The following is a 24,755-nucleotide window of genomic DNA, read 5'->3' on the forward strand; positions in this document are numbered from 1 at the left end:
ATCATGGAGATGGGATCTTGGATGTCATCGTTACTGTCCCAGGAAATGAATTTATTACACAGAAAACCTCTGTCAGTTTAGGCTTACCAATTAGTTTTTTACTAAAATCTCAGTAGTAATGACTTTTATTAAGAAAATCTATGCCTAAGAAATTATCTTACCAATAAAAGGCAGAGTTGATATTTATTGTCAATAATATAATGTAACATATTTATTTTGCTGCTCTCTGTCCCACTATAAGAATGCAGTAAATCACTTAAATGTGCTGCACTTTCTAAAAAGCTCAAATGCAAATACATGCACTGCTAGTGAAACTCAATTTCTCCCTAAATTATAGATATTGTCTTGATATCTTCAGTAAATAAAAAGCATCCAAACACATATTTCATGAGAATTTAGCAAGTAATCAACATGTGAATATAGAAATCAAGTATCTTGAAACCAAGCTCCATCCTCAAACTACATGTTCTTATCAAACAAAACAGCACCTAAAACAAGAGAAGGAGGGAACTATTATTATAAAGAGGCTTTGAAAATTTTTGTTTCTTACAAGATAAAAGTCAACCAAGAACATCTTATTACACTAATAGGCAAGAGTGAGCAATACCTTTTCTTATTTGGCAAATCCATCCATACATATAATCACAGTGCCTGTCATTCCAAAGCATGCTGGATTCACCACCGATCTCTGTACAAAGTTCAACTCCTTGATAATTATTTGGTTCTCCAAAGCCCCAGTTTTCATACCTCACCTATGACAGAAGAAGTTTTGTGAAGATTCTGTTATATGAAAATAAAGTAAGGGAGAGAGGGAGGAGACAGCATCAAAGCACAGACCTACAAATTGTTCCTATTGTCAGGTTAAAAACTGAGGATGAAACGAGGATCTTCCTGTGCAAATGCTGACATTTCAAACTTTTCAGATGGCAAATGGATTGCAGTTTAGGTAACAGTTGTTTTCGTACATACTTGGAAGAATATAAACATTTTTTATGGGACCTAAATTCTTTAAAATACATTTAATAACAATGTTGGGGCATGATACATCTTGATATTAAACTAGTTAAATATACAATATGAGTAGAATAGGATGCTATTAGGATGCAATAAAAATGTTAGCATTTGCCTCAGAAGTATTACTGCTATTCTAATTTTCCTATATAAAATCCAGTTCCAGGTTTCTGTACTGACAATCCCCATCAATAAATCTTGACCAACCTTGTATCAAGTACACCTGCATCTCCAAAATCACTTTTATTTCTACAGTTTTATACCTTAGTTTAAAGTGCAGTAAGTCAAACTGGCATTTAAAAAGTGTCTTCATCTCCATGGCATGTAAGCCATTGCAGATAATGAGCAAAGAAAATAACAACTAAAGAAAGACTATTTTACACAAAAAATCCTTGCATTCATAAGAATATCCTTTTAGTCTGCATGTATTTAGTTTCCTTGTTGATTCAGTGTGTATCTTCTTATCAAAAATCAGTATGTTTTAGCCAAAAATATCAAGCCATGAAATTGCTATTCATTAGCTTTCTTAAAGAGTGCACAATACAGAGGGTTATGATTAAGCATAAAAATTACACAGAAACACATACACTACACATAAATAAGAAGCACAGGGAATGCAAAATAACAGCTGTGGGAATTTAAATTACTCACTGGAGATCCATCACTCCAAGCAAAGCCATCATCAGGATTCAAGTAATATAAACCTATCCAGAAATTCTGGTGGTAATAACCATTGTTTCTAAAAAAAAAAAAGTACCAATACTAGTAAGAGCATTACAATATTTTTAACAATATACCATTTACTACAGTTAAGAGTTCTCTAAGGATAACGTAATGCTGTTTAATAAAAAAAAAAAACAAGGTGGAAATAAATTAAAATTCAGCTGCTTCTAGCTGTTATCATTATGCATTAACTCAGACTGAAATACAGATCAAGAAAATTACCAGATATAACTCCTGTAAATAAAGTGGCTTAATGCCTTTTTATAATGGTTCACTGGCTACTGTTGTTCCATTTCTCAACTCCTCCTTTTCTCTGTAGAGGCACTTACAGCTTTCAAACAGAGAGTTACTTTCTGCAGTTGAATCACATTTTAAAAATATCACCTTACACTAATCATTGCCTGCAAGCAGACACACTTTACTGATTAATCTGAATATATTCAGTTAATTTGTGTCAAAGATGCATCTACAACTTCTTCCTTACTGTAAATACACAACTGGGATTTTAGTGTGGTCATAGTATTTTACATGGCCTTGATACTTCAGTCTTGCTTCTTGGTTAGCCAGGGATGTACAAGATCCTTGAGCCTGATTTGCTCTGGTCGTATTGCAAGTGTTAGCTTTTCATCTTATTTAGAAATCTTGCACCTGTTTTTTGCAGTTCATGGGCTTACTAACCTTATTTACCTTCCTTATGTAAGAAAAAAATTAATCTGAAGTTGCCCCTGCTTTTTTAAGAGTTCATAAAAGTGACCAAAAAATCAACATATTATCCAGATTTATTAAACTGGATATTTGTTTTCACATTTACATGAAAACAACTGGCATCTGTAGTAATTTTATAATATCAACAACTCCACAGTAAATAGCTTTACTTCAGATGATAAGTGCTGCCTTAACTACACATCTGGCCAATGCCATTTCAGCTCAACCTTTTGAGGTTATTGCTGGTAGTCATGCAAATTCATCAGCCCTACGCTTTTGCAGTGCGTTTGACACGGACAGGGACTGCAGACTGGCTCACACAGAAGCAAACCCAACAAGAGCTGAGAAGAGCTGTTTCAGGAAGCCCCGGGGGTGGCAGGGGTGAGTGAGACACTGTCCCCATGGACACTCACGCGATGGAGTGCCAGATCACAAACTGCTCCTCCTTGCCGTTAATGGAGGCCAGGTCCCCCCCGATGGAGCGGCAAAACGCCTGCGATTCCAGCCACGTCTTCTTGTGCTCTGCTCTGGAAAAAGGCTGCAGAGACCATGGTGCCATCAGAAAAAACAGACCACATAGAGCTCCAGGTCAAGGAATCAAATCAAAAGCAGTTGATTCACAATTATCTTCTGTGGGGCTTAGAGAAACTTTGAGTACGAGTACTCTCTGTGAAACACAGGCTTGGAATGAGCTCTTTAAGTCAAGTTAGCACACTGCGCTGCTGATAGGAGTGTCTACTGCAAGACAACAACCAGACCACAAACTTACCAGAACTGGAATTTAAGAACAGAAGGTCAAAAGCTGTAGATTAGTCTTTAACAGAATAAACAAAACCATGAGCATTTCAGTAGAAAGGAAGAAGACTTCTACATATAATCTGGAAAAAATATGATGAAACAATAGGACACACATATGCCAATTTTTATTGGGATCACAGAATATTCTGGGTTGTAAAAGACCCACAGGGATCATCAAGTCCAGCTCCTAAGTGATTGGCACATAATGGGATCAAATCTGCAACCTTGGCATTATAAGCACTATACTCTGGCAAACTGAGCTAATCACATGTAAGTGAAGCAAACAGAAACTACCTTAATGCAGAAATAACCAACACACTTACTTTGAAACAGAAGCTAATACGATTGCTTGAGTCCCAGCCTTCTGGGCACCGGGGAATAGGAGTTGTTGTGGGAACAGGTGGAAGTGTCACTCCTTCTGCCCACACTTTGCATATGAACTTTGCCTTTTCTTCACATTTTATTACATCCCATAATCCACCTGCTATTCCAGTCCTCATGGCAACACAGCCTGGCTTTCTTCCTGATTGTAAACAGGAATGCACAAAAGTGCCATTTAGGGTGTTATAAGAAGTTAGAAAATTTCATATTCTATCCTGGTAAAAATAAAGTCATTTTACAGAGTCAAAAATATTTCTAATCTTAGAGCAGGTCCCCGGGAGGACCACAGAAGTGATCAGAAGGCTGGAACACCTCTCATACAAAGAGAGGCTTAGGGGTAGGGCAATTCAGCCTGGAGAACAGAAGACTCCAGGGAAACATTACCTTGACTACTCAGTACCTAAAGAGTGCTTATAAGGTGAAGAAAGACTTTTTACCAGATTTTATAGTGACAGAAGAAGAGACAATCATTTTAAAATTAAAGAAGGTAGATTCAGATTGGGCATAAGGAATGAATTTTTTTTATTATGAAAGTAGTGAGCAAGTGGAACAGGTTCCCTGGAGAAGTTGTAGATGCCCCATTCATGAAAGATATCAAGTTCAGGTTGGACTTGAATTTGAGCAGCCTGGTCTAGTGAAAGGTGTCTATGGAAGTGGGTGGGGACTAGATACCATTCTGTGATTGCATGATTCTAATTCGTGAAGACAAAAAAAAAAGGCAAAAAAATCTGTAGTTCATCCATGCTGAAATACTGAATTATGCTTAACACCAAATAACCTGCAGTGGCTGACTCTAGCTAGATCATAACCTTGGATCCAAAAATTCTCCCCTAAAACTGAATGGGGTTAGAGCTAGTTTCTCAATTTTTTTCTATTTTGACTTAAAATTTTCAAAAACTAACTAGGTATATATAAGGCTACATAGCCTTGCCACTTCACCTGACACATTCAAATCAGCAATTAGATTAGGTACTGAAATTAAACAGAATCAGAGGACTTCCTGAAAGGCATATGCAACATACCAGAACACTGAACCAATAACCATTCCCTTTCTGATGTGATCGTGTCAGATTAAATGACCTCCCATTGTTATATTTTGGCCCTCTTTGGCCTTACAATCCCATTTTCTCTAGGGCTCAGGGATGCTTGATGCATGCTGATATCCCACACACTCAGAACGTGCAGTGAACAAGTGTGAAATGAGATATGGCTGAACAGGCAGGACTTGCAGGGAGGGTCACTGGGCCTGCAGAGATTGCTCCTCCACAGCAATACAGGCACAGACTTCCCCAGAACAGTTGCAAATAAGGAACTTGATCTCAATGAAAAGTTTCTTCCTAAACTTATACTAAAAACTCATTTCAGAACTAGGCAGAAACTTTCCAGCCACACTGGAATCTTGGGGAGAGCAGCCTGATATATTTGAAAGCCATTGGCCATTATGTCATCAAGAGAGAGCTAAGGAAGGAAAAATCTTCAAGTGACTTATTGTGGGCCTTGGACCAATTAAAGAGCACAGAGTCATACCTACCAGGCATTTCAGAATTCCAGTGTGTAAATAAGACAGATTCACCATTAGACCACTTGAAAGTTCCCTTTTCTTCTACATCTGAAAGTCCAATCCAAAAGTATCTTTCTGTTTTCAGCCCAACCAGGCTGGTCAGATAGGCTTGTTCATATCTGTTAAAAAGAAATCCGTCAATAAATTAATACTGTTAAATTTCTTTTTTAAAAGTTGCAAAAGGTTTGTTATTATCTCAGAATTGGAGCTGCACCTTCTGGAAAGCAAAGCTTGAAAGGATTTTCTTTAGCAAAGAATATAACAAAACCATTAAATAATAGATATTTTGTGAGCTTTGATATCAGAGTATTTTGCTTTTTCACAGATCTCTCAGTGAATAAGACGGCGTAATCTTGGACTGACAGGAAATTGATGGTAAAGAAGAAACCTGACATGCCTTATGTTTTATACCATTTATTCTGTGAGTTTCTAGTACTCTTGTATTTTATTACTTCTTGTTTCAGACAAATCCAAAACGGAAAAAGGAATCAGCGTTACTGAAGTTACAAAAAGTAGAGGCTAAAGTAGTATGATACTAAATCATAAAACTAAGGAACACTGTAAATTAGATCCAATGATTGGGCAAGACAAGTTATATTTAGCAAAGAAACCTATGTAGAGGTAAAGCCTGTCATAGTTCACTAGGGTGGTTAAACAAAGAGCTCTTAAGCAATCAGAGCAAATAAAAAAAGTCTTCTCCTAACAAGGTGTAGTCAGAAGGCCACATTAATGTTAAAACATTTTTATGGCAGCTGCAGTGCTGTGTTTATAGAGCTACCATTTGTGACAGCTGGGGCTTTCACAGTAGAATATACCCATTTGGATTATACAGAAACAAATAAGAGATTGTGTAAAGCAACAAGTCATCTGCAATAAAAATATTTTGTTTCTTAAACTTGTTATTTTTCCTATATTTCACATAGACTAATGTGCACCACTTCTCCAGAAATTCTGCACTCACTGAACCCTGGCTGCATTGCGACAGATTTTCAGGTAGCAAGCGCTTTACATCATTTGGTTTCTCACTTAATTTTTAGAAAGTACCTCAATTCAAATACCAGATAGTTGAAAATTATATCCTCTTGCTCATTTGTACTAACTTCTGTAAGGAATTCAGAGCCATATCTCTTCATTTAATGCTCAAAATTGGATTCTGTACTCCTTATTCAAGTAAGCCACCAAAATTAAGAAGTAGAAGATATAGTTCTACTTTTGATTTGACAAAACCATCTATATTAATACTGATTTCACAGCCATGACCTGCTTTCTGTATAAACCAGATTCCTGGATTTGAATTTACATGGAAAAGCTGTGAGAAGTTCTGTATTGACAGATAGCTGTCCTCTAAAGCTAGATGCTTCCCCAATCAGAATCTTTATTCTGATATGCAGGTGCAGATGCTAGAAGTTGAATCCCCATGTGACTCCTTCAGACAATTAGACGTTCACATACCTGTCTTCAACTGTTGCTAAAAAGGCCTGATGCCTTCCACAGGTTTGATTTGCTTGAGGAAATGTTAAAAATGTGTTTCCAATGAAGTAACAATAAAAACCATGTCTTTTCCAGCCCTGTCAAAATAAAGATGAAGTGATCACAAAGGGAAGGGGAAAAGGAAAGGGAAAGGGAACCAACAAAACAGAAAACTGATTTATACCAGGATTACCTAACCACTAGTCAAAGGAACAATGTTACTGAAAAAGTCAGAGTGGAAGCAGGCCAGATCAAAGTTTTTTAGAATTCTGTTTTGTAAAAAAATTTTTCATATCTAATTAATTTTCAATCAATGAATTCCACTCACAAAGGGATGAGAGGTTTTGCTGTGCACCTTTTGTGCTCAGAACAGGATTATAACCAGCGCATAGGCATTATGAAATCACAAGGACAGTTTAGAAAAGCAAACTTCAGCTGGAACTTTCAGAAAGGGAATGACACCTCAAACAAGTTTGTTAATTCTTAGCTAACATTAAAACTCCCTCCCAAAGTTTTGTCATTCAAATATCATTTACTCAGAAACATGTTCTCAGAGAAGGTTGTTATGATCAGCCACAGTTCACAAAAAATTTATTCTGATGGTTTTTAATTTCACACTTTTGAGAGACATTTTTTTCTACAAGCATGCACTTTGTTCTGTAGGCAATGGTAACATTCATAAGTATTTATTTCCTCCAATACTTGTAAGGATTCCAGGTACTCTTAACAAATACTGAGAATAATCATCAAAGACTTTTTCTGAAGTTGTGTAAAGCAGATTTGGAAGAAAAGGCGATTTCTTCAAGGAAAACAAATGCTCAATAAGATTTTCTATGACATAATAAATTTCAGTAGTTTTTTTTTTAATTACTGGGTGTTATGTCATTAGAAAGCAAGCAAGTAAAAAATAGATCTGCTGACAATTCAGAAGAACCAAAATAGATTCATTTATTTAGTGGTAATAAGTTATTCAAAGTAGAGAGCACTGCCAGAGACCACAGCAAAGCCCTGAGTATTTAGACAGGGACACCCTTCCTGCTATGGACAATTATGTAGAAAAATGTAGCCAGAGTTGAAGTGCAGCTGATGGCACAGGCAAACTCTTTATGGAAGCTTGAATGCCAATCAAGGAAAAATTATCTACTGCAGGGATAACAGGTTTGAGATTTGGTTTAAGTTCTGCAAAAAGAAAGTGAGTATTAAGAGCCAAATAACAGTCATAGATTAGATTTAGTCATATTTAGTCATTCTGCCATAGAAATGAGAAGGCAAACTCTTCTGATTATGATGAAACAGAACTTTTTTCATGTTTTTTCTGCCACCTAGGTGACAGTTTCTCTTCTTTATCATTCTTAGCAGCCTATTCAGATCAGACAGCTTTTCTTCACTTACTCTCTGGCAGCCCATGTCAATATTTTCCTCTTCTGTAGGAGCATCTGACATTGGTTTCCTTTTACAGATGTAGCCAATTTTCTTTTCGCAAGAATGGTCTGCCCAAAATCCATCCTGAACATACAAACAGAACCTCAGTTAACTGGGCTTTAATCTGCAAAAAAAGTTGCTTTATGCTTCTAAGTATTTAATAATTTTTTGCTAGCTTTCGATGGAGAAAATCCTTCACCTAAGTTCAATACTTAATTGCAACATCTTATTCCTATCTCACTTCTTTTGGAGATGATTTATCATTGACTTACACTTTCTTTGATTATTTGCCCTTCTGAAAACCAATCCCTTGAGAATGACTGCAATATACCATCTTTACAAAGACTGCTGATTTAATAATTATGTTGGAGGAAAGGGATATATCAGCAATCCCCAGAGAAATTCAGCTCTAACAGCAAAAAAACAACACCAGAACACTGCATTCCTTAGTTAAGACTTACACAAAACTTTGAAGATGCGAAAAGTTCTTTGTCAAAGTTAGAATTATTATTTTTATTCCTCATACTGCAGGTTCTCAGAAGAAACAATGACATTCAGTGGGAGTTTTACTGAAGGTAAGGAACGTGACACCATGTTCCCAAAATATTTTATGTACATTTTGTCTGAACAGATAAACTAAGATATTAGGAGACAAAGGGAAACTTATGCATCATTCACCTGGACCTTGAAGACTACACCTTTACAACTGTAATTTCATAGCAGTTTATGGCAATTTCTTTTTTTTCTTTTTTCATTTGTTTTATTCTTTCAAACCCCCCTTCCCACCAAAAATGTAAAATAATCATCATGTTAACACACAGACACTTGTGCCACAATGTCCCAAGTTCTCAAGACACTCAAAAACCCTGCTTCCAGCAAAAACTCTCCCAAAGCTCAACACTTCTGCTTACAATAACAAAGCCTTGGGTGTCACCTGGTGCTTGTGTCTGTCCTGTGCTTACTGCAAGGAAAGTCCATTGGTGGCTGTCACATCATTCCCTACCATGTCTTTCTCATAAGGTTGGCAGACCCTTCAAATTATTACTCAAATCTCTGACCTTCTCAGTCTGGGAGAAATTAGCTTTGCAAAACCCTCAGACTTCCTCAACACAGGAGAACCTGCCCTGAAGCTGTGGGTCTCTGTAGGCACAGAGTTTGTGCTAATTGGGAGTGGGGCTGCAGTGGAGCCCCATCCCCAGTGGGCACAGCTGTGAGCAGCACTGACAGCAATGGCACAGGGAGTGCCCAGGGCACTGAGCCCCATCCCCAGTGGGCACAGCTGTGAGCAGCACTGACAGCAATGGCACAGGGAGTGCCCAGGGCACTGAACAACCACCAAAGGGAACAGAGGGCACCCAGGTGCACTGCATGAACACGAGGGGTATAAAAGGGCTAAAGAACAAGAAGAGCAGATGCTTGAAGCCTTCTGATGTGGTAGGATGTTACTCTGTATGGGCAGATGCCTGGAGCCTCCAGATAAGGTGTGGTGTTACTCTTTGGGTTGAAGCCCTCTGATATTGTATGTGATACCCTGTGTATTGTGGCCATCTCAACTGTGGCATGTGCTGCAACCTGTGCTGTGATAGGTGTCTAGTTGCAGGAAGATCGCTTGCTGCTGAAAACACATAACTGTGTTTTCAGTGGGAAATTCATGCAGTAATTTCTAGCTACTTCTTACCATGTCTTACGAGCTGCCTTTTGTGACTATATCTCTGTTCTCTTACTTTCTCATGAAGTAAACCCAAACACCTCCTTGAAAAAAGTGATGTTACAGACAGGGCAAGACTTTGTTCCATAAAAATAAGTCATAGATTCACATGGCTTCCACCAAGGACTGATCAACCCAAAAATATCAGCAATGGAAGCATTAATATTATTAGGTAGGTAAATATCAGCAAACTGAGAAGGTCAACTTATAGTTATGCATTGTTAATTTTGCAAAATAAGAAAATACCTTTGGTATGTGTACATGCTTTTTCCCTCCTGATAAAATAGGCAAACTCTAAAGGAGGTGGTAAGTTTAATATTTTTAACTCATAAAAAGGAAAAATACAGCATCAACACAGACTGACTTTTATGCCCAGTATTATCTCTGTTCCTGTAATACTCCTAGGTCACTGATCATTGCTAGATTCCAGCAGACAGCCCTTCCAAAGCAGCCTTTAAATTGTAGGTATAGAGTCACTTCAGGAAAGGCTTTCACTAATGCCACTGCCAAATACCTTACTGCTTTTCTCACAGCTCTTCATGTGCAGTGTAGCTACAGCATACCAATTAAACCACCTAGATCCAAGATTTATAACTTTGCCTAGAAAAATAAAATTAAGATTTTTATTTTCCTCTGAAGAGATCACTTCTCTCTAGCAACTATAAAAATTTGTTAGTGCAATTTTTAAGGTGAATCCCATATTCAGTCAAAACATAAAAAAAGCCAAACATATCCAAAGTGTCTTTTTAGCTTCCTGAAGAAACACATTTACATGTTTGCTTCCTGGTGTAATTGTAAGATTCTTTTAAAAGTCCACATTCACAAACTGAAATCCAGAGCTATGGATCTTGAGGGGCAGTTGCCACTACTTTTCTGCTTCTCAGGGACAACGGTGAAATTTTCTGGAAAACTCAGAGATCCTTCCTCAAAAAAAATTAATTTCTGACTCCAAAATCGGCTTCTTCAAGCAGTAATATCCCCATTTTTAAATTTTTTTTTAATTTACTCTTGCATAGAAAAAACTCAAAATATAAAGGAAATCTTAAGACAATTTATTCAATAGCTATGTGACTTTACCTTTCCCTTCATAACAACACAGTCCTCTTGCCTGTTATTTGCGTGGGTGGGTTCTCCACGAAGCCACCTAGTGTAGGTGACAGGTGTTCCATCACTCCATTCAAAATACATCTGAACCTTGAGGTCATTCAACCCAATCCACAGCTCATCAGATGGCTCTGAAACATACAATTAACAATCCTGCCACATAATGCAAAATCTCTTCTTTGTGGAAAAGAAAAAAATTTATTCTCAGGAAGTTGAAAAGGCAGCCAGGAAATTAGGGTTCTCAGCCTCATAGAGGTCAGACTGATTCTCACATACCCACTCCAGTCGTCAGGAAAGGCCAGTCACCAAAGTGGCAATAAAATAAGGGTGTTCAGCTTCACAGAAAACAACCAAAATACTCCCTTTTCTGAATTATTTTGTAACACAACAAGGTTCATGTCTTTTTCTGATTCAAAACTATTTTAACAAAATATGAACAAACACCTAAATAAGATATTAGCTCCCCTTTTCCTCCTACTTTTAGTATAGTGAAGAAAGAAATGTCCTATTTTCTAATGCTAAAACACCCAGTGATGTCTTTTAGAGCTGAAAACCAGAGTACTTGCACGTTTTTCCATTATATGTGTTCCTATATTTTATTTCATTTCACAGTAAAGTTAAATTAATGTGGTTGTTGGATTTTTTTTCACTTTAAATTTAAAGCTGTTGGCTTTTGGCTTGAAGGAAACTGCAGGATTGGCCAAGGAATTTACTTCACACTATCTGTTTCTGAGAGGTTTCCCATTCTGGCCAACTGAGATACTGCAAATATCACCCTCCCAGTCAGTCACTTGAATGACAGAGAAAGTTCTCTGCCCTTTCTCCTTCCCTCCTTTGCCTCTCTTGCCTTTATTACACCTAAGTGTGATCAGCCCTCATAGCTCATCCATAATTTCTTACCATTTCTCCACCCCTAGGACTTCAAATTCTCAGGCTCTATTTTCAAACACACACCTTTACCCTTTCTTGCAGACTGCATTTTATGTTCAGAAGTCTCCCAAAATTACATTTCAGTACCCTTGTTGAAACTCTTCTGCTAACACATTGAAAGCTGATCCAATTCTACTGCCCATCATGCTCCCGTTCCCTCCTTGCTCATTGCCATCCATGATCTTTAATTTATTTTTGTTCAGTTACCTCTTAAAATCTTTCTGTCTGTGTTTACTGAGCATTTATCACAGCAGAGGCATTGTCCATGCTCAGGGCTCCTACAGTGGTGGGCTCACACCATGTAATATGAGCAATAAACAACATTCTTCAACAAAATAACTACATCAAAGCCATCTAAATAAGCCATGTAAATCTATAGAGTCTCTTCCTACATAACATCTTTTTCCTCACTTCTTTTTTGCAATCATCTCTACAGCTGTATGACTAAATACCAAGAAAGGTTTTTTTCCAGCAGTTTGTAAAGCTGCTTCCCATTCTCAGTCATGCTCTGGGCCACACTTGTGCCATGTCACATGCTGGACTTCCGTGTAAACATCCAGAATGCACTTCTTTATTCTTCATGTTCCTCTCTAAAGTTCTCCTTTGTGGGTGATGCCAACAAAAGCTCAGCTACCATGACAATATTCACCTCACTGTACCCCTTCTTCCTTTGTTTTATCATGGGACTGTGAATTGTTTGGCACAAAGATAGACTTTTGTTCTTTCTCTACAGCAGTGCTCTGATGCAGACAAGATTTTTCTAGGCATTGCAATACATGGTGTTCTCCTCTCAGGGGTGAACAAGGGTAATCTGACACAGTCATAAATTGTCGTAAAAGGCTTCTTTAGTAGTTCCAATTTTAGTCCTCTGAAAAGAACGCTTTCAAAATAGTCTGTTGCTGCTAGTGTGTCATTTGTGAGAAGCCTGGTTTCCTTCATGATTATTTGCCTTTCAAAAACACTCAGTTTTACAGAAACAGAATAGCAGTCAGTTCAGGAAAGATCTTTGGAGGAGGTATCAAACTATGAAATAACCTACTTTTATATGTAAGGTGAAAATACAACTAGTTTTCTTTAGAATCTAACTTTTATAAAATGTCCTGATGTCTCATCAAGATGTCCCATCTTTCCTAAGAATATCTTTTAAAAGAGTAAAAGTTTCATGAGAGATCAAGTCACTCTTTCAGGAATGTGAAGATAAGCACAAGTTGCTGTGAGGGTAGCTAGGACACAAAAGTAAAGCATATCAGCTGTTTTGGGATTTCCACTCCAGGACTGCTGCTATGCTGCAGCTCAAAGCACATGGCTACACTTTGAGTGAAGGATAAAACTCATCTTTACCTGGCACTGAAAGCACACATAGGGTCAGTCACTGCCAAGAAGCACGTGTAGGTGTGAACCTGCTTCTTCCATCAAAATGCAGTTAAGTGTTCCTTCATGCAGGTTCATGCAAAGCAATAGCAACCATGAAATTGGCTCAGAGTCAGCATGGCTGCATTCTCCTAATGAGCACATCCTATACTTAACAGACTAACTTGCCTTGCAACAGCTCAAATATGTGCTCACAAACCAAGCACATAAATACTGTATTTGATATGGGACATAGCTGAATTCATATACTGGGACAGATGGATTTGTGTCTCAGGAGAAAAACAACCAGCCTGACTTGAAAGATTAAGGATGTGGCAGTGTTAATAAGGACACAGATCTTCCCAAACTGTCTTGCACCAGCAGACCTCACTTCCCCCCCATTTATTTTTGAACATTGATTGTAAAATCCTTTTATCTTATGAAAAAGTTTTAAATTGCTTTAACCTATATAGAAGGAGAAAGGAAGGAGAAGCAGACCCTAAGAAACAGGAGTTTGAAGATAATGCAATTTGCATCACTGACCACAGCTTTTTTGTGGCAGTAAAGCCTGTTTGGTTTTGTGCTCCTATTCTGTGTTCTTGTTTTCTCTGATTTTTTAGTTTAAAACTGAAGTCCTTTTGTACTCTGTGGTCAGGACAATTATAGGATATTATTATATCCTATTCTGTGTATATCCTATCCTCTGTTTTTTTAAATATAAAATTTAACTCCTTCTGCACCCTGTGATCAGGACAATTAGTATTTTTAAACAGTCTCCTCATTTTATTAACAAGTAACACATATTCAAAACACCTTCTTTACTCAGTATATATAGATACATGTTATTGTGAAAAAATACTCACGGTACCCAAGTTGAGAAATAACAAAGCTGTATTCTTCAACATTATGGATGCTTGCCAGATCTCCATCCTCTTTCCTGCAAGATGTTAAGGCATCTTTCCATATTTTGGGGTCCCTGTGAATTATGTAACAGTGACCAGCATACGACATCCATTGGAGAGGACACCTAATAGGCACATTAGTCTCTGAAAAGAAAAATTGCCATGAAGAGTTTCAGAATTCTGTTCTCAACTAAAGACTAAACATCAGATCAGAAAATATTTAACAAAAATATTTAATTATATATTTTCTTCACAAAAACTGCAGACTTGAAAAATATATACAGTGATAAAAATCTGCATGAATATTTGAAAGTTGAAACTTACACACTTAAAGAATACTACAGTTGCAAACAAGTGCTTGCAATTTGAGAAAAGACAATCAAAGACAGTTTTGTCTTTTATACACAGGTGTATATGCATACTAAAATATAAGGTCTGCAGAATGGTGCTTTATATTTTTTCTACACTGATGTCAGCACCTCTCTTTACCTGCCATAGTATCTGTTAAGAACCTTTACAATACATATTTATGAGAGTAATTATTTTTTAAAAAAACTTAGGCACTTTATGGATTAGCCCATCTGCTAGACTACTGAAAGAAATACCTGATTATACATAATCCTAAGAGAATCCAAATAAGACTACTGTGTTTAGGAATCCTTTTCAGAAGCTTAACTGAGAAAATTATGTTGTCAAGGTAAACAATTTATGCTTAAAACTTGCTTTCAGAAGCTCAGTAGAAGAGCACCAGGGTATTGCCAACAAATATATTACTGTTCAGCAAACAATTCAGCCTCAGAAGGAGTGCTACCTGAACATGTAACAAACAGAGTATTGCTATTGTAGAAACAAATTATGATTCTTGCAGCTCTTTATAATCAGCAGATGGGTTTAGAAAACATCTATATATAGAGTAGAACAAGGACAGCAGGTTTTCAGAAATTCTGCTGGCAAAAAAATAAAATTTTATATATGAGAGGAAGGAGCAATGTGTTTGTTTAACAGTGTGATGTATCCTGTAGAAATGTTTAAATAGGCACCCAAACTCATGACCCATCAAGCCCTTGTTGCAGGCACATGTCCTGTTTCAGCTGGATGATACTGATGATTAATAGGTACTTAGTGTCATAACACACAAACACACATTTCTGCTATAAACAGTACCTGCTCTTTCAGACCTGCAACTAAAACGTGCCAGCATGTTCTCACAAAGTTCGAGTAAAACTACTTTATTCCCCAGAACAAGGGGAAATGCTTGGTCAGAAACTTCTCAAGTCTGCCAAAGGAGAGGAAAGGGTGAAATAGAGGGTGGGGGAACCCCAGGAAAACAAACTGAATGTATGTGGTGATGTTGGGGGAAACGAGCGAGCATAGAGGTGACAAATGCTGTTGTAGAAATTTGTCTGATGCTTCAGACAGCCGCCTAATCCATTTTATATCGGGTCTCAGCTCTGAGCATATGCATTGAGCTTTTCTTTGCCATAAATCAGAGAACACTCAACATACCCTCCTGCAAACCACAAACACTGCATAGAACAGAAATCAGCAGTTCAGACATAGCCAGAGAGAGTCACAAAGGTATTTATGTCTCAGTGAGTCCATGAGCATCTCTTTTTCAGGATGCAGACTGTGACAATATCACTCACTAAACACTAAAGCAGCTATGGCAGGACAGCAAAACTTTTGTTTGTAGATCCAGTAACAAGAGGGAACTTGTTGCAGGCCACAAAAAAGAAAAAAAATGTTGATGGTCTAGTTTCTTTGGTGTAAGTCTTATTGAATTACATTGCTGGGGATTTCTTAGTACAAGAAACTCTTCAGTTCTTCATTTCAGCTACTCAGCAAAAATTAACTCTGTACTTCCCCATTCTACTTTTAAAGAGACTACTAGACAACTCAAAGCCATCCAGTTCTCTTTTTCATCCTAATGGAAACAAGCACTGCTCCCTGGACATCATTTCACTTAAACAAAAGAAGCAATGCAAATTGTCATGAATAAAAGGTAAAAGATAATATTACATTAACATTCAAACAATATTATTCCAAATATCAAGCTGATAAATGTATTGGCCTGCAACTGTACAATAGTTATTCCTCAAATATAGAGCAAATACTCTTGTGAAGCTGACTTTCTTGTAAGCTTGACTTTCTGAAGTCTGAGAACTCTCACAGTGCTTGACTAGTATGTCTAAAAGGCTGAAAGCACTAGCTGAAGTCAGTCTCATGATTCTGAAATTCAGATTTATCTCTTAAACCCATCCTATGTGGTCTGATAAGACAGATGCACAGCATCTCAGCAATAACTGTAGGAGCATTTATTTCTTCTAACCAAATATTTAAAGAAACATTTGTGAACAGTGCTTTAGGATCACCACAATTTGTTGGCTTGGGATGAAATCTATGTTGGCAGTCACTTTGTGGAGTGATTGATAAATAGACAGCCTTTCCTTTCAGCATTTTGAATTTGAAATAAATACATTTCTATTAATATACTTTGCTGGGTTACAGAACAAATGCTCTGTAGCCCGAAGATACTTGGATGCACAACATGATGTGGCCCCCTGCTGGAAAAAAAAATTTATTACAAGAAGCAAAAAAACAAAACCAAAACAATCCTGCAGGTGTTTGCTTTATGAAAATCCATCTGTAATGAAAACAAATATTTTGTAAAGATTTTTCCCGACTTTGTTTTGAACACAAGCATGATTACATTATGCTGTAAAACGTTCCTCTGTCCCTCATACTGCCTTGTTAGAGATAATTATAACTTCCAGGGTTAAAATTTCAAAGGCTTTTCTTTGTGTTTAATGTCAGGTGAACAACTAAGTGCATGTATGAATTTGCAATTAATTTATTTCTTAACTCAGGAAAATATAATCTGCTATGAGTTTTCCTTTACACCTTTAGAAGCTGAGGGCACCTAACACCTTGCATGATTCCATACTTACTCCTTTTATTACTTCCCCCCATGGGACATTTTGGAAAATATTTTATTAATTGAACTACTGCCAATCTCTGGTTTATCTGTCACAGTGTTTACTCAGCAATTTCTGTTTAATTGAAAACGTTTTTCTCTTCCTTCAAATTGCTGGTGAACTGGAGGGTGGAGGCAGGGGTTAGGAACAAAAGCTGAATGCAAAAGAGAGTAATGACCATTAGACACACATCTCCCTCCAAAACAAAACCCCTGAATATAAATATAAATAATATAGAAGCCAGTCTTAAACTTCTATTATATTTATAGGCATCAGTGTTTCAGAACTGATGTATGAAACCTGAAAAGCTGAGCGGTAGCCAGCTAAACAACCTAAAACAACCTCTATAAATGAAACTATTTGGGTATCACCTGTATACAAATACTAATGAAACTTTACATCTTAAATTAGGAAACAATTTTAGCATGCATTGAAGTCTTTCTCTGCTAAAGCAATGAATGTACTTGATTTCAATACCAAATCATCAATTGAATTAATGAATTAATATGTATTTCAATATCTAATTAGTGAGACACCAGCTAATTCTTGTGGTTTTTTCTCTTTGCAACAGAGCAAAAAAAATGAGGCAGAATTGTCTGTCCTAAGTGTTTTTAACAGGACTGATTCCATATTGGCAAAAGCAAAAAAAAAATTTAAAAATATTAACTGTTCTTTAAGCCAAATATCAAACACTGATTTTCCAAAGCATCTTTTTTGCAAGTAGTGATGCATATTAATAAATGAACCGGAAATCTAATTCCAGTTCAGCCTTCTGCTTCCAAAACCTATACAAAATACTATCAGTGGATTTAAGACATACAGATATGACCTGGAAAAAGAAAGGAACTTGGAAAGAACAGAAAGAAGGAGTGGTGAAACAAATGAGTAAGTTAAAGATATTTATAGTACACAGAGAGAAAACGAGGAAAGAGGTCAAAATAAATCCTATCACTCTTCTGTCTTTCTTAAGTACGTGAGGTAAGTTTCAGCGTTACATTTTTCTGAAAAAGTGTATATAAATACATATTTTAAATAATTTCTTAAAGAATTGTATATGCTTTCATATGTATACAAATGAATATTTTTATATTTCTATATAAAGTTCTCTGTATTTATAAGACATGTAGATACATTAAAAATATCTAATTCAAAATTAAAAACAGTCTTCTTACTCCACTACTGACTTGCACCAACTCATAAGTAGTGAAAATTACAGGAAGAAGTGGATTAGTTTCATTGTGTATATGAGTTTTCAGACAATTACATCATTTTAAAAACATTGAATTCATTTTTTATTATCATCAGAATCAGTTCTGCTTGGTTTTGGAAAAGAGTTAAAAATTGCAAAATTGTGGAGTTCTCAAGACGACTGAAGATTATTACACAGGAAATAGGGAGACCAGAAGTAAAAGGAAGTACACACTGTTTACTTTTAGAGGGAATCTTGGTCAAACCACAGTCTACAGAGTCCTTAGTTCGGTTTTGCCACATGCAATAACATCTATTCAAGTTACAGGTACAAAACATTGGTCACAAAGAATTTGTTGACGGTTTATTACCAAACCTACCTCTAGGAATAATGAAAGATTCTAAAGTGGCATTTCCTCGTTTACAAATATAGCCAAGTTTCTTATCACATTCCCAGTTCTCCCACTTAGCACCTTTGCCAGGATTCAATGCACCACAGATTTTCCCAGGTTCTGGAGAAGGATGGCCTTAAAAACAAAACAAACAAACAAAACAAAAAACTACCACCACAATTCTCATCAACAACAGAGTATAAGCAAGACGTGGTTATCCGCCCAACTCTCACATTCCCTTCTGGTCCATACTTCAACCATAAAATGCATTAACACACAGACAACTGTGGTACATGGCAGTCCTTTAGCCTGAAGGGGAAGGTTCATTCCCTTAAGAGAAAATTTTTCCACAGCAGCCACAAGTTGCAAATTCATAATTTAACAGCCCCTTAAATGTTCAAAGTCCTGGTAGAAGGTGTTACAATGTATGTGTTTATTTTCTTTGGGATTTTTCTTTTTCTAAATAGAGAATGTCTAAGCTCCAGAGGACAGTCTTCAGGTAAAAAAAAAAAAAATGTTCCATAAGCTAGTCAAATTCTGTACTCAGTATAAGAAAAATAATAACTAATTATTTTGCTGAAGTGAACTTCATTTGTCTAAACAACATGACAATATCAGGATATTGATATATTTTTGTTATAGTTGGTTATCATTAATAACAAAAACACCTAGAAGAAAGGTAGAAGCTGTAGAGCAGAATAAATTTCAGCAATAAACCAGGTGAACTTTTCAAGATCTGACATATTGCTATTAAACTTAGCTTGTTTTTTCTTTAATTTTTGACCATACATTGCTATTCTGCATAACAAGCAAAATACAAACAGAACAAACACAATACAACAATACTTTTAAAGTCCAAGATTTTTCACTGAAATTTTCTTATATCATTATGATTTTATTACTTTAGATTAAATATAGTCTTATATTTGCAGTCATGTTCTATCTTCTTTCCACTGGAGAAAGAATATCCTTACTTCAAAAATACAATTTTAAATTGTTTTATTGCACAAAGTACAGCTATTGGCAGCTAGATCCCCAAAATGTCTAAGCAAAATTAGTTTTGTTTAAACACTGATGACAGTTCGATTTTTTTTCTATTACTTTAGGGCTAGTGCGATGGAAAAATCTGAAGTTTCCACAAATTCCCTTAAAATGTGTTGGTGAAAATACTTAAGAAAATGTTCTTAAGTATTCAGTGTAATGGGGATGAGACAGGGAGGCAGAGCCAACATAAAGTCATGAAGGAGATAGCACAAATATAAAATATGTTATATGGACATAAGAGTAGAGTATTACCTGTGAATGAAATTAAGGACTGTAAGGAGTTAAGGGTAAATGGAGTCCATTTCTGTTACATCAAACCCCATCTTAACTATTTCATTCTTTACAGTACAGCTGACAGTTGTCTGCAGTTTTAACAACCATGAACAGCCCCTCTTGCTGCTTTGGCTCCATCTCACAACTCTGTTTCCCCCAATCCTCCTTACATGCTCATGGGTGCACTCAGATGACAGACCTGTAAATACCTCCACAGCCACTTGCAGTTCATCTCTTTGCCTGTGTGCTCACTCCACTGGAGAGCTATTTGTAAAGTAGTTCAATTCACTCTTCAGAGCTTGCCTGCTCAAGAAGTTTGTCCACCTAAAACGTGCTTTTGGCCTTATCTACCCAAGGAAGGCCCTGGGTGGTATACTGGAGTATACTCTTTTAGTTACTGATGATTAAATGCTGAGTGAAGATAAAGAGCATTTACACTGCAGAGCTTCAGATACCTACTTTAAATTAGTCTCCAAAAGATCCCTGAATAGCCAGTGCAAAGGAACAAGGCAAGGGTCCTGCAAAAAAATGCTATTACATAGGCACTCTGAATAGTCAACCAGAGATGCAGCCCTTCACCACATGCACAGATGGCACAGAAACTTTCTGATGATGGCACCAGAGCTCAACACTGCAGCCACACCTGTGGAGTAGCTGGGCTTCTGTCAAAACAGTCTAGCCTCAAATGTTCAGCTTGATATGTGTTACTGTTGAGGGTACGTTAATCCCAAACGAAAATGAAAAGCTATTCTTGAAGCAAATTAAAAAAAAAAATTGAACAAAAACAAACTGGAAAGGAATTTGAAGAAAAGGGGAAAACAAACATAACCACCTCACCATTGATCATCCTAATTTCACAAATTAAGACTTCTACAGCACTTGGTTTCTTCTGCATTCAAAAATAAAATAAATCAGGAAAATAAGCAAATGAAGTGTCAACAAATGACTTAAAACTTTTCTATGGAATTTTAGCCTACCATTTCCCTTATGAATAATAAATTAAGCCTGGGCCATATCCCTAGCAAAAGGGCCATTACTCACAGTAATCACAACCAGAATCTTTCAGCATCAAAACAAGTCCAATAATTGCAGGAGAATAGAGCGCTAGAAAAGATATTTGTTACACAATGACCAAATGTTTGCCTTTTGAACAGGGTAACAAAGCATTTAACCTTACCTGGAACCCAGTTTAAGTACCGGAAAGGAGCACCACCAACCCATTGCCATCCACTGTTGAAATTCAAACTGTTGAGGCCAAACCAGAGAGCTGAACTCAGTGTGCGAGTCAGACCTGGGTAACAGAGACACAGAGAGACACTGGAAGTCCACAGCAAGAGAAAACACTCCTCAAAACTCGAGAGCTGAACTCTTGCTAAGCCTTCTCTTTTTTCCTAGTACAAGTTTTAACAATTTTTAACATTCAAGTTAAGGTGGTTATGCTAAACCTGATAAACAGGTCATCCTACATCGGTTTAGTTTTTGAGTTTTGACATATTTAGATCGGGAGAATGTTATTACAACAGAAAACAAAATTACTCTGCTACCATTGATAAAAAACATGAAACTTGTGTTTTTTGGAGCTATAAAATATTAAATTAATAAAGTTGCAGAAAAGGTCACAAAACCAAAAATCAGTTTTCTAAAATGAAAGATAAAGTTTCCCAGTGTGTATTTTCTCTTCCATAAAATTAACAAGTCTGAGTTTCGCAATCTAAAAACCTCTTCTCATTTATCAAAATACATTAAAATGCAATCATTGCAAGCACCATCTTTTTAACAGCGTATCTTGTGCGTTTTTCAGACTGATCAATTTCAGTTCTTTTGCCAATGTTAAGTCAGTTAGCTAATGTTAAGGTTTTGAAAAAAATCAGTTCAAATTTATTCCTCTAGCTCTGAAAAACACTTAGAAGTATCATGCTTATGTATGGCCCAGCTGAGCATTATTCATAGTCAGTACTAATCAATTGTCTATCTCTGCCCTCAGTATAAGGCTGCGAAGAGCAGCTGGATGCCTGCTGATTTTTTTAAATTTAAGTGTGTTTCTGCATAGTTCACAGAAAATCATTGTGCAATATGTATCATTTGTTTCTGCTTCTACTGATGGCATCTTTCCAAGATGCAGTTTGTAGCTGCCTTTGACACCACAGCAATGGGCAGCACTTCAAGCATGGCAAACTTCAAAGGAGAGGTAGTTGACTGGAAAGAATTGCAATCTCAGACCTGGTTTTGCATCAACACATTAACATGCTCTATTACTTCTCCTGGACAAACAATTTGTGGTTGGGAGAACTGAGAACTGAGCATGACAGGAAATCCTAGTACTGCCGAGGTATCTGTATAATGAAAAACTGATCTTCACATAAATTTAGCAGCCATATTTATCAGTTTGCAATTAAAACACATCAATTAATAACTATCTTCTGTATCAGCACCAGTTTGCTCCCTTGAGCACTAATTTCAACAGTAATTTTCTCACAGTCATTTAAAAAACAATCCATGTTTTGACCAAATCTTTAAATTGAAAATGGAAGTTTAGACAGAACAAATTGTTCATAGCATTAAAAATACATTTCTCATTCTCTAAAGTGGAGAAGTATGGATTTGATTGAGGGACTACTAGATGGATAAGGAATTTGCTGGATGGCTCATCTAAAGAGCTACAGCCAATGGCTCAGAATCCAAATGGAAACCAGTAACAAGTGGTGTCCCTCTGGGGTCTGTATTGGGACCAATATTATCAATATCTATGTCACTCACATAGCAGTGGGACTGGGTGTCCCCTCAGCAAGCTTGACATGGCAATGACAGCCAGCTGAGAGGTGTGTTTGGCTCATGGAGGGAAGCAATGGCAGCCAGAGGCCTCTGACAGGCTGGAGGAGTGGGCCCATTGAAGTTCAACAAGGCCAAGCACCAGGTTCTGTCCCTGGGTCATGGAAATTCACAATATCAATATGGACCAGGGGATGAATGGATTGAGAGCAGCATGGCACAGAAGGACTTCATGGATGAAAAGCTGGACATGACCAGGCCACGTGCACTCACAGCCCAGAAAGCCAAACATGTCCAGCCTCCAAAGCGGCGTGGGCAGCAGGGCAAGGGAAGGGATTCTGACCCTCACCCCTCTCTGGGGATCCACTCGGAGTGCTGTGCTCAACTGTGGGGTCCCCAGTACAAGAAAGGCATGGAGCAAGTCCAGAAGAGGCAGGAAAATTCATCAGAGGGCTGAAACATCCCTCCTGTGAAGAAAGGCTGAGAGAGCTGGGGTTGTTCAGCCTGCAGAGGAGAAGGCTCTGGGGAGACCTTATCATGGCTTTTCAATAAATGCAAAGGACTTCTATAAATTTGGAGGAAGACTTTTTACCCGGGCTTGTAGCGGCAGGACAAGGGGTAATTGCTTAAAAGTTAAAGAGGGCAGATTTAGATTGGATATAACGAAGACATTTTTATAATGCTGATGGAACAGGTTGCCCTGAGAAATTGTGACTCTCATCATTGAGAGTGTTCAGGGTCAGGTTACATGGGACTTTTAGCAACCTAGTGGAATCCATGCTGTCCCATACCATGGTAGAGATTGGACTAGATGATCTTTAAATGTTCACCTTTCTACCCAAACCATTCTCTAATCCTCTTCTTCTACAAATTTAGAGAGTACAACATATAGGTTATGGTATACAATATTTTAAATTTCAACTGATGTACCATATTCAAAATATTTTCCAATCTATTTAATAGATGAATCAGTGAATTATTTAATGTTTGTACACAGAGAAGGTAATAAAGAGGATTTTCTCAATGTAGAATGTAAATATATTCTAGTAAAATTTAAAATTTAAGATTTTTCTCATAGGAGAAGTGTGGAGATTAAAACTAAAAGAGAATATTTATGAGTCCTTTTGTTTATTACTTCTTTTTCTTTTCATATATTAGGATATACTGAAGATGCAATGGCTTTAGTGAAATAGGCAAAACTGCTGACTAATACACAATACAAGAAGAAGGAAATAAGCATGCAATCTTGGTATCTACATCTTCAGTTTACAAACTACTTAGCATTTTTCTGCATTCTAAAATTCATTTTTTATTGCCTGCATTACTTAATTGTTGTCATTTTCTATGCCACTATTAGTTTATGGCAATATTTAATAATGATTAAATAAATATTATCTGTCCTATATTTCCAGATGAATAATTCAATATAACTATTTCAATTTACTAATTACCAGAATTGAACAAATATAATCTTCAAGATGGAACATGCCATATTAGTGTCACTGTTGCAATAATGCACTTTTTAAAGGAAAAAGTGGATAATATCAACCTACCTGTCAGGTATGTTTGTTCATGCAACTCTGTGATGCTCAATAGCTCTGCCTTCTGCTGCTGACAGCTTTTTCTTGCCTGATGCCACTTCAGAGCTGTCTCAGAGTTTATCTGGTACTGGACATTTGTTAAAGGGTCTGTGTTCCACAAATCATTACTAGTAACTACAGGGAGAAACAAAAATGCTGTAACTCATCATAAAAGCAGAGCCAGATAAAATATACCCCAAAAAAATTGCATAGCAAAAGACAAAAAATGCCCAAACACTGCTATAGACAAATGGTTTGAAAGAAATCCTGAGATTCTCTAAGTAACAGTAGATCCAGGACAGTAGACAGGGAGTTAAACAATGTCACCATTTTCTCTGATACAAAAGAATCTGCTGTTTACAGCAAACAATAAGTGGCTAAAAACATGCTAAAAGAGTTGATTTGTGAATGTGGAGAAAAAGACTAAAAACTTTCAGGCTGATGCTAGCTAAAGTGTATATCAGGCTAA

The 24,755-nt window shown here is 36.9% G+C and overlaps 1 protein-coding gene across 1 annotated transcript in view; it reads right to left on the reverse strand.

Annotated features, from left to right (window-relative positions):
- The window catches only part of LOC135443682 (macrophage mannose receptor 1-like), a 52,316-nt gene that overhangs the window by 18,196 nt on the left and 9,365 nt on the right, over positions 1–24,755 (reverse strand). The window contains exons 4-15 of the mRNA XM_064704184.1: positions 24,260–24,421; positions 21,115–21,228; positions 18,609–18,755; positions 14,027–14,209; positions 10,857–11,014; positions 8,042–8,155; positions 6,632–6,747; positions 5,150–5,298; positions 3,561–3,760; positions 2,853–2,977; positions 1,663–1,750; positions 608–752 (exon numbers count right to left, since the gene is read on the reverse strand). Coding sequence (XP_064560254.1) covers positions 608–752; positions 1,663–1,750; positions 2,853–2,977; positions 3,561–3,760; positions 5,150–5,298; positions 6,632–6,747; positions 8,042–8,155; positions 10,857–11,014; positions 14,027–14,209; positions 18,609–18,755; positions 21,115–21,228; positions 24,260–24,421 — 1,701 coding nt within the window. The remainder of the gene's footprint in view (positions 1–607; positions 753–1,662; positions 1,751–2,852; positions 2,978–3,560; positions 3,761–5,149; positions 5,299–6,631; positions 6,748–8,041; positions 8,156–10,856; positions 11,015–14,026; positions 14,210–18,608; positions 18,756–21,114; positions 21,229–24,259; positions 24,422–24,755) is intronic.

This window comes from Zonotrichia leucophrys, chromosome 2 (assembly GCF_028769735.1).
Source record: "Zonotrichia leucophrys gambelii isolate GWCS_2022_RI chromosome 2, RI_Zleu_2.0, whole genome shotgun sequence".
Classification (NCBI taxonomy): domain Eukaryota; kingdom Metazoa; phylum Chordata; class Aves; order Passeriformes; family Passerellidae; genus Zonotrichia; species Zonotrichia leucophrys.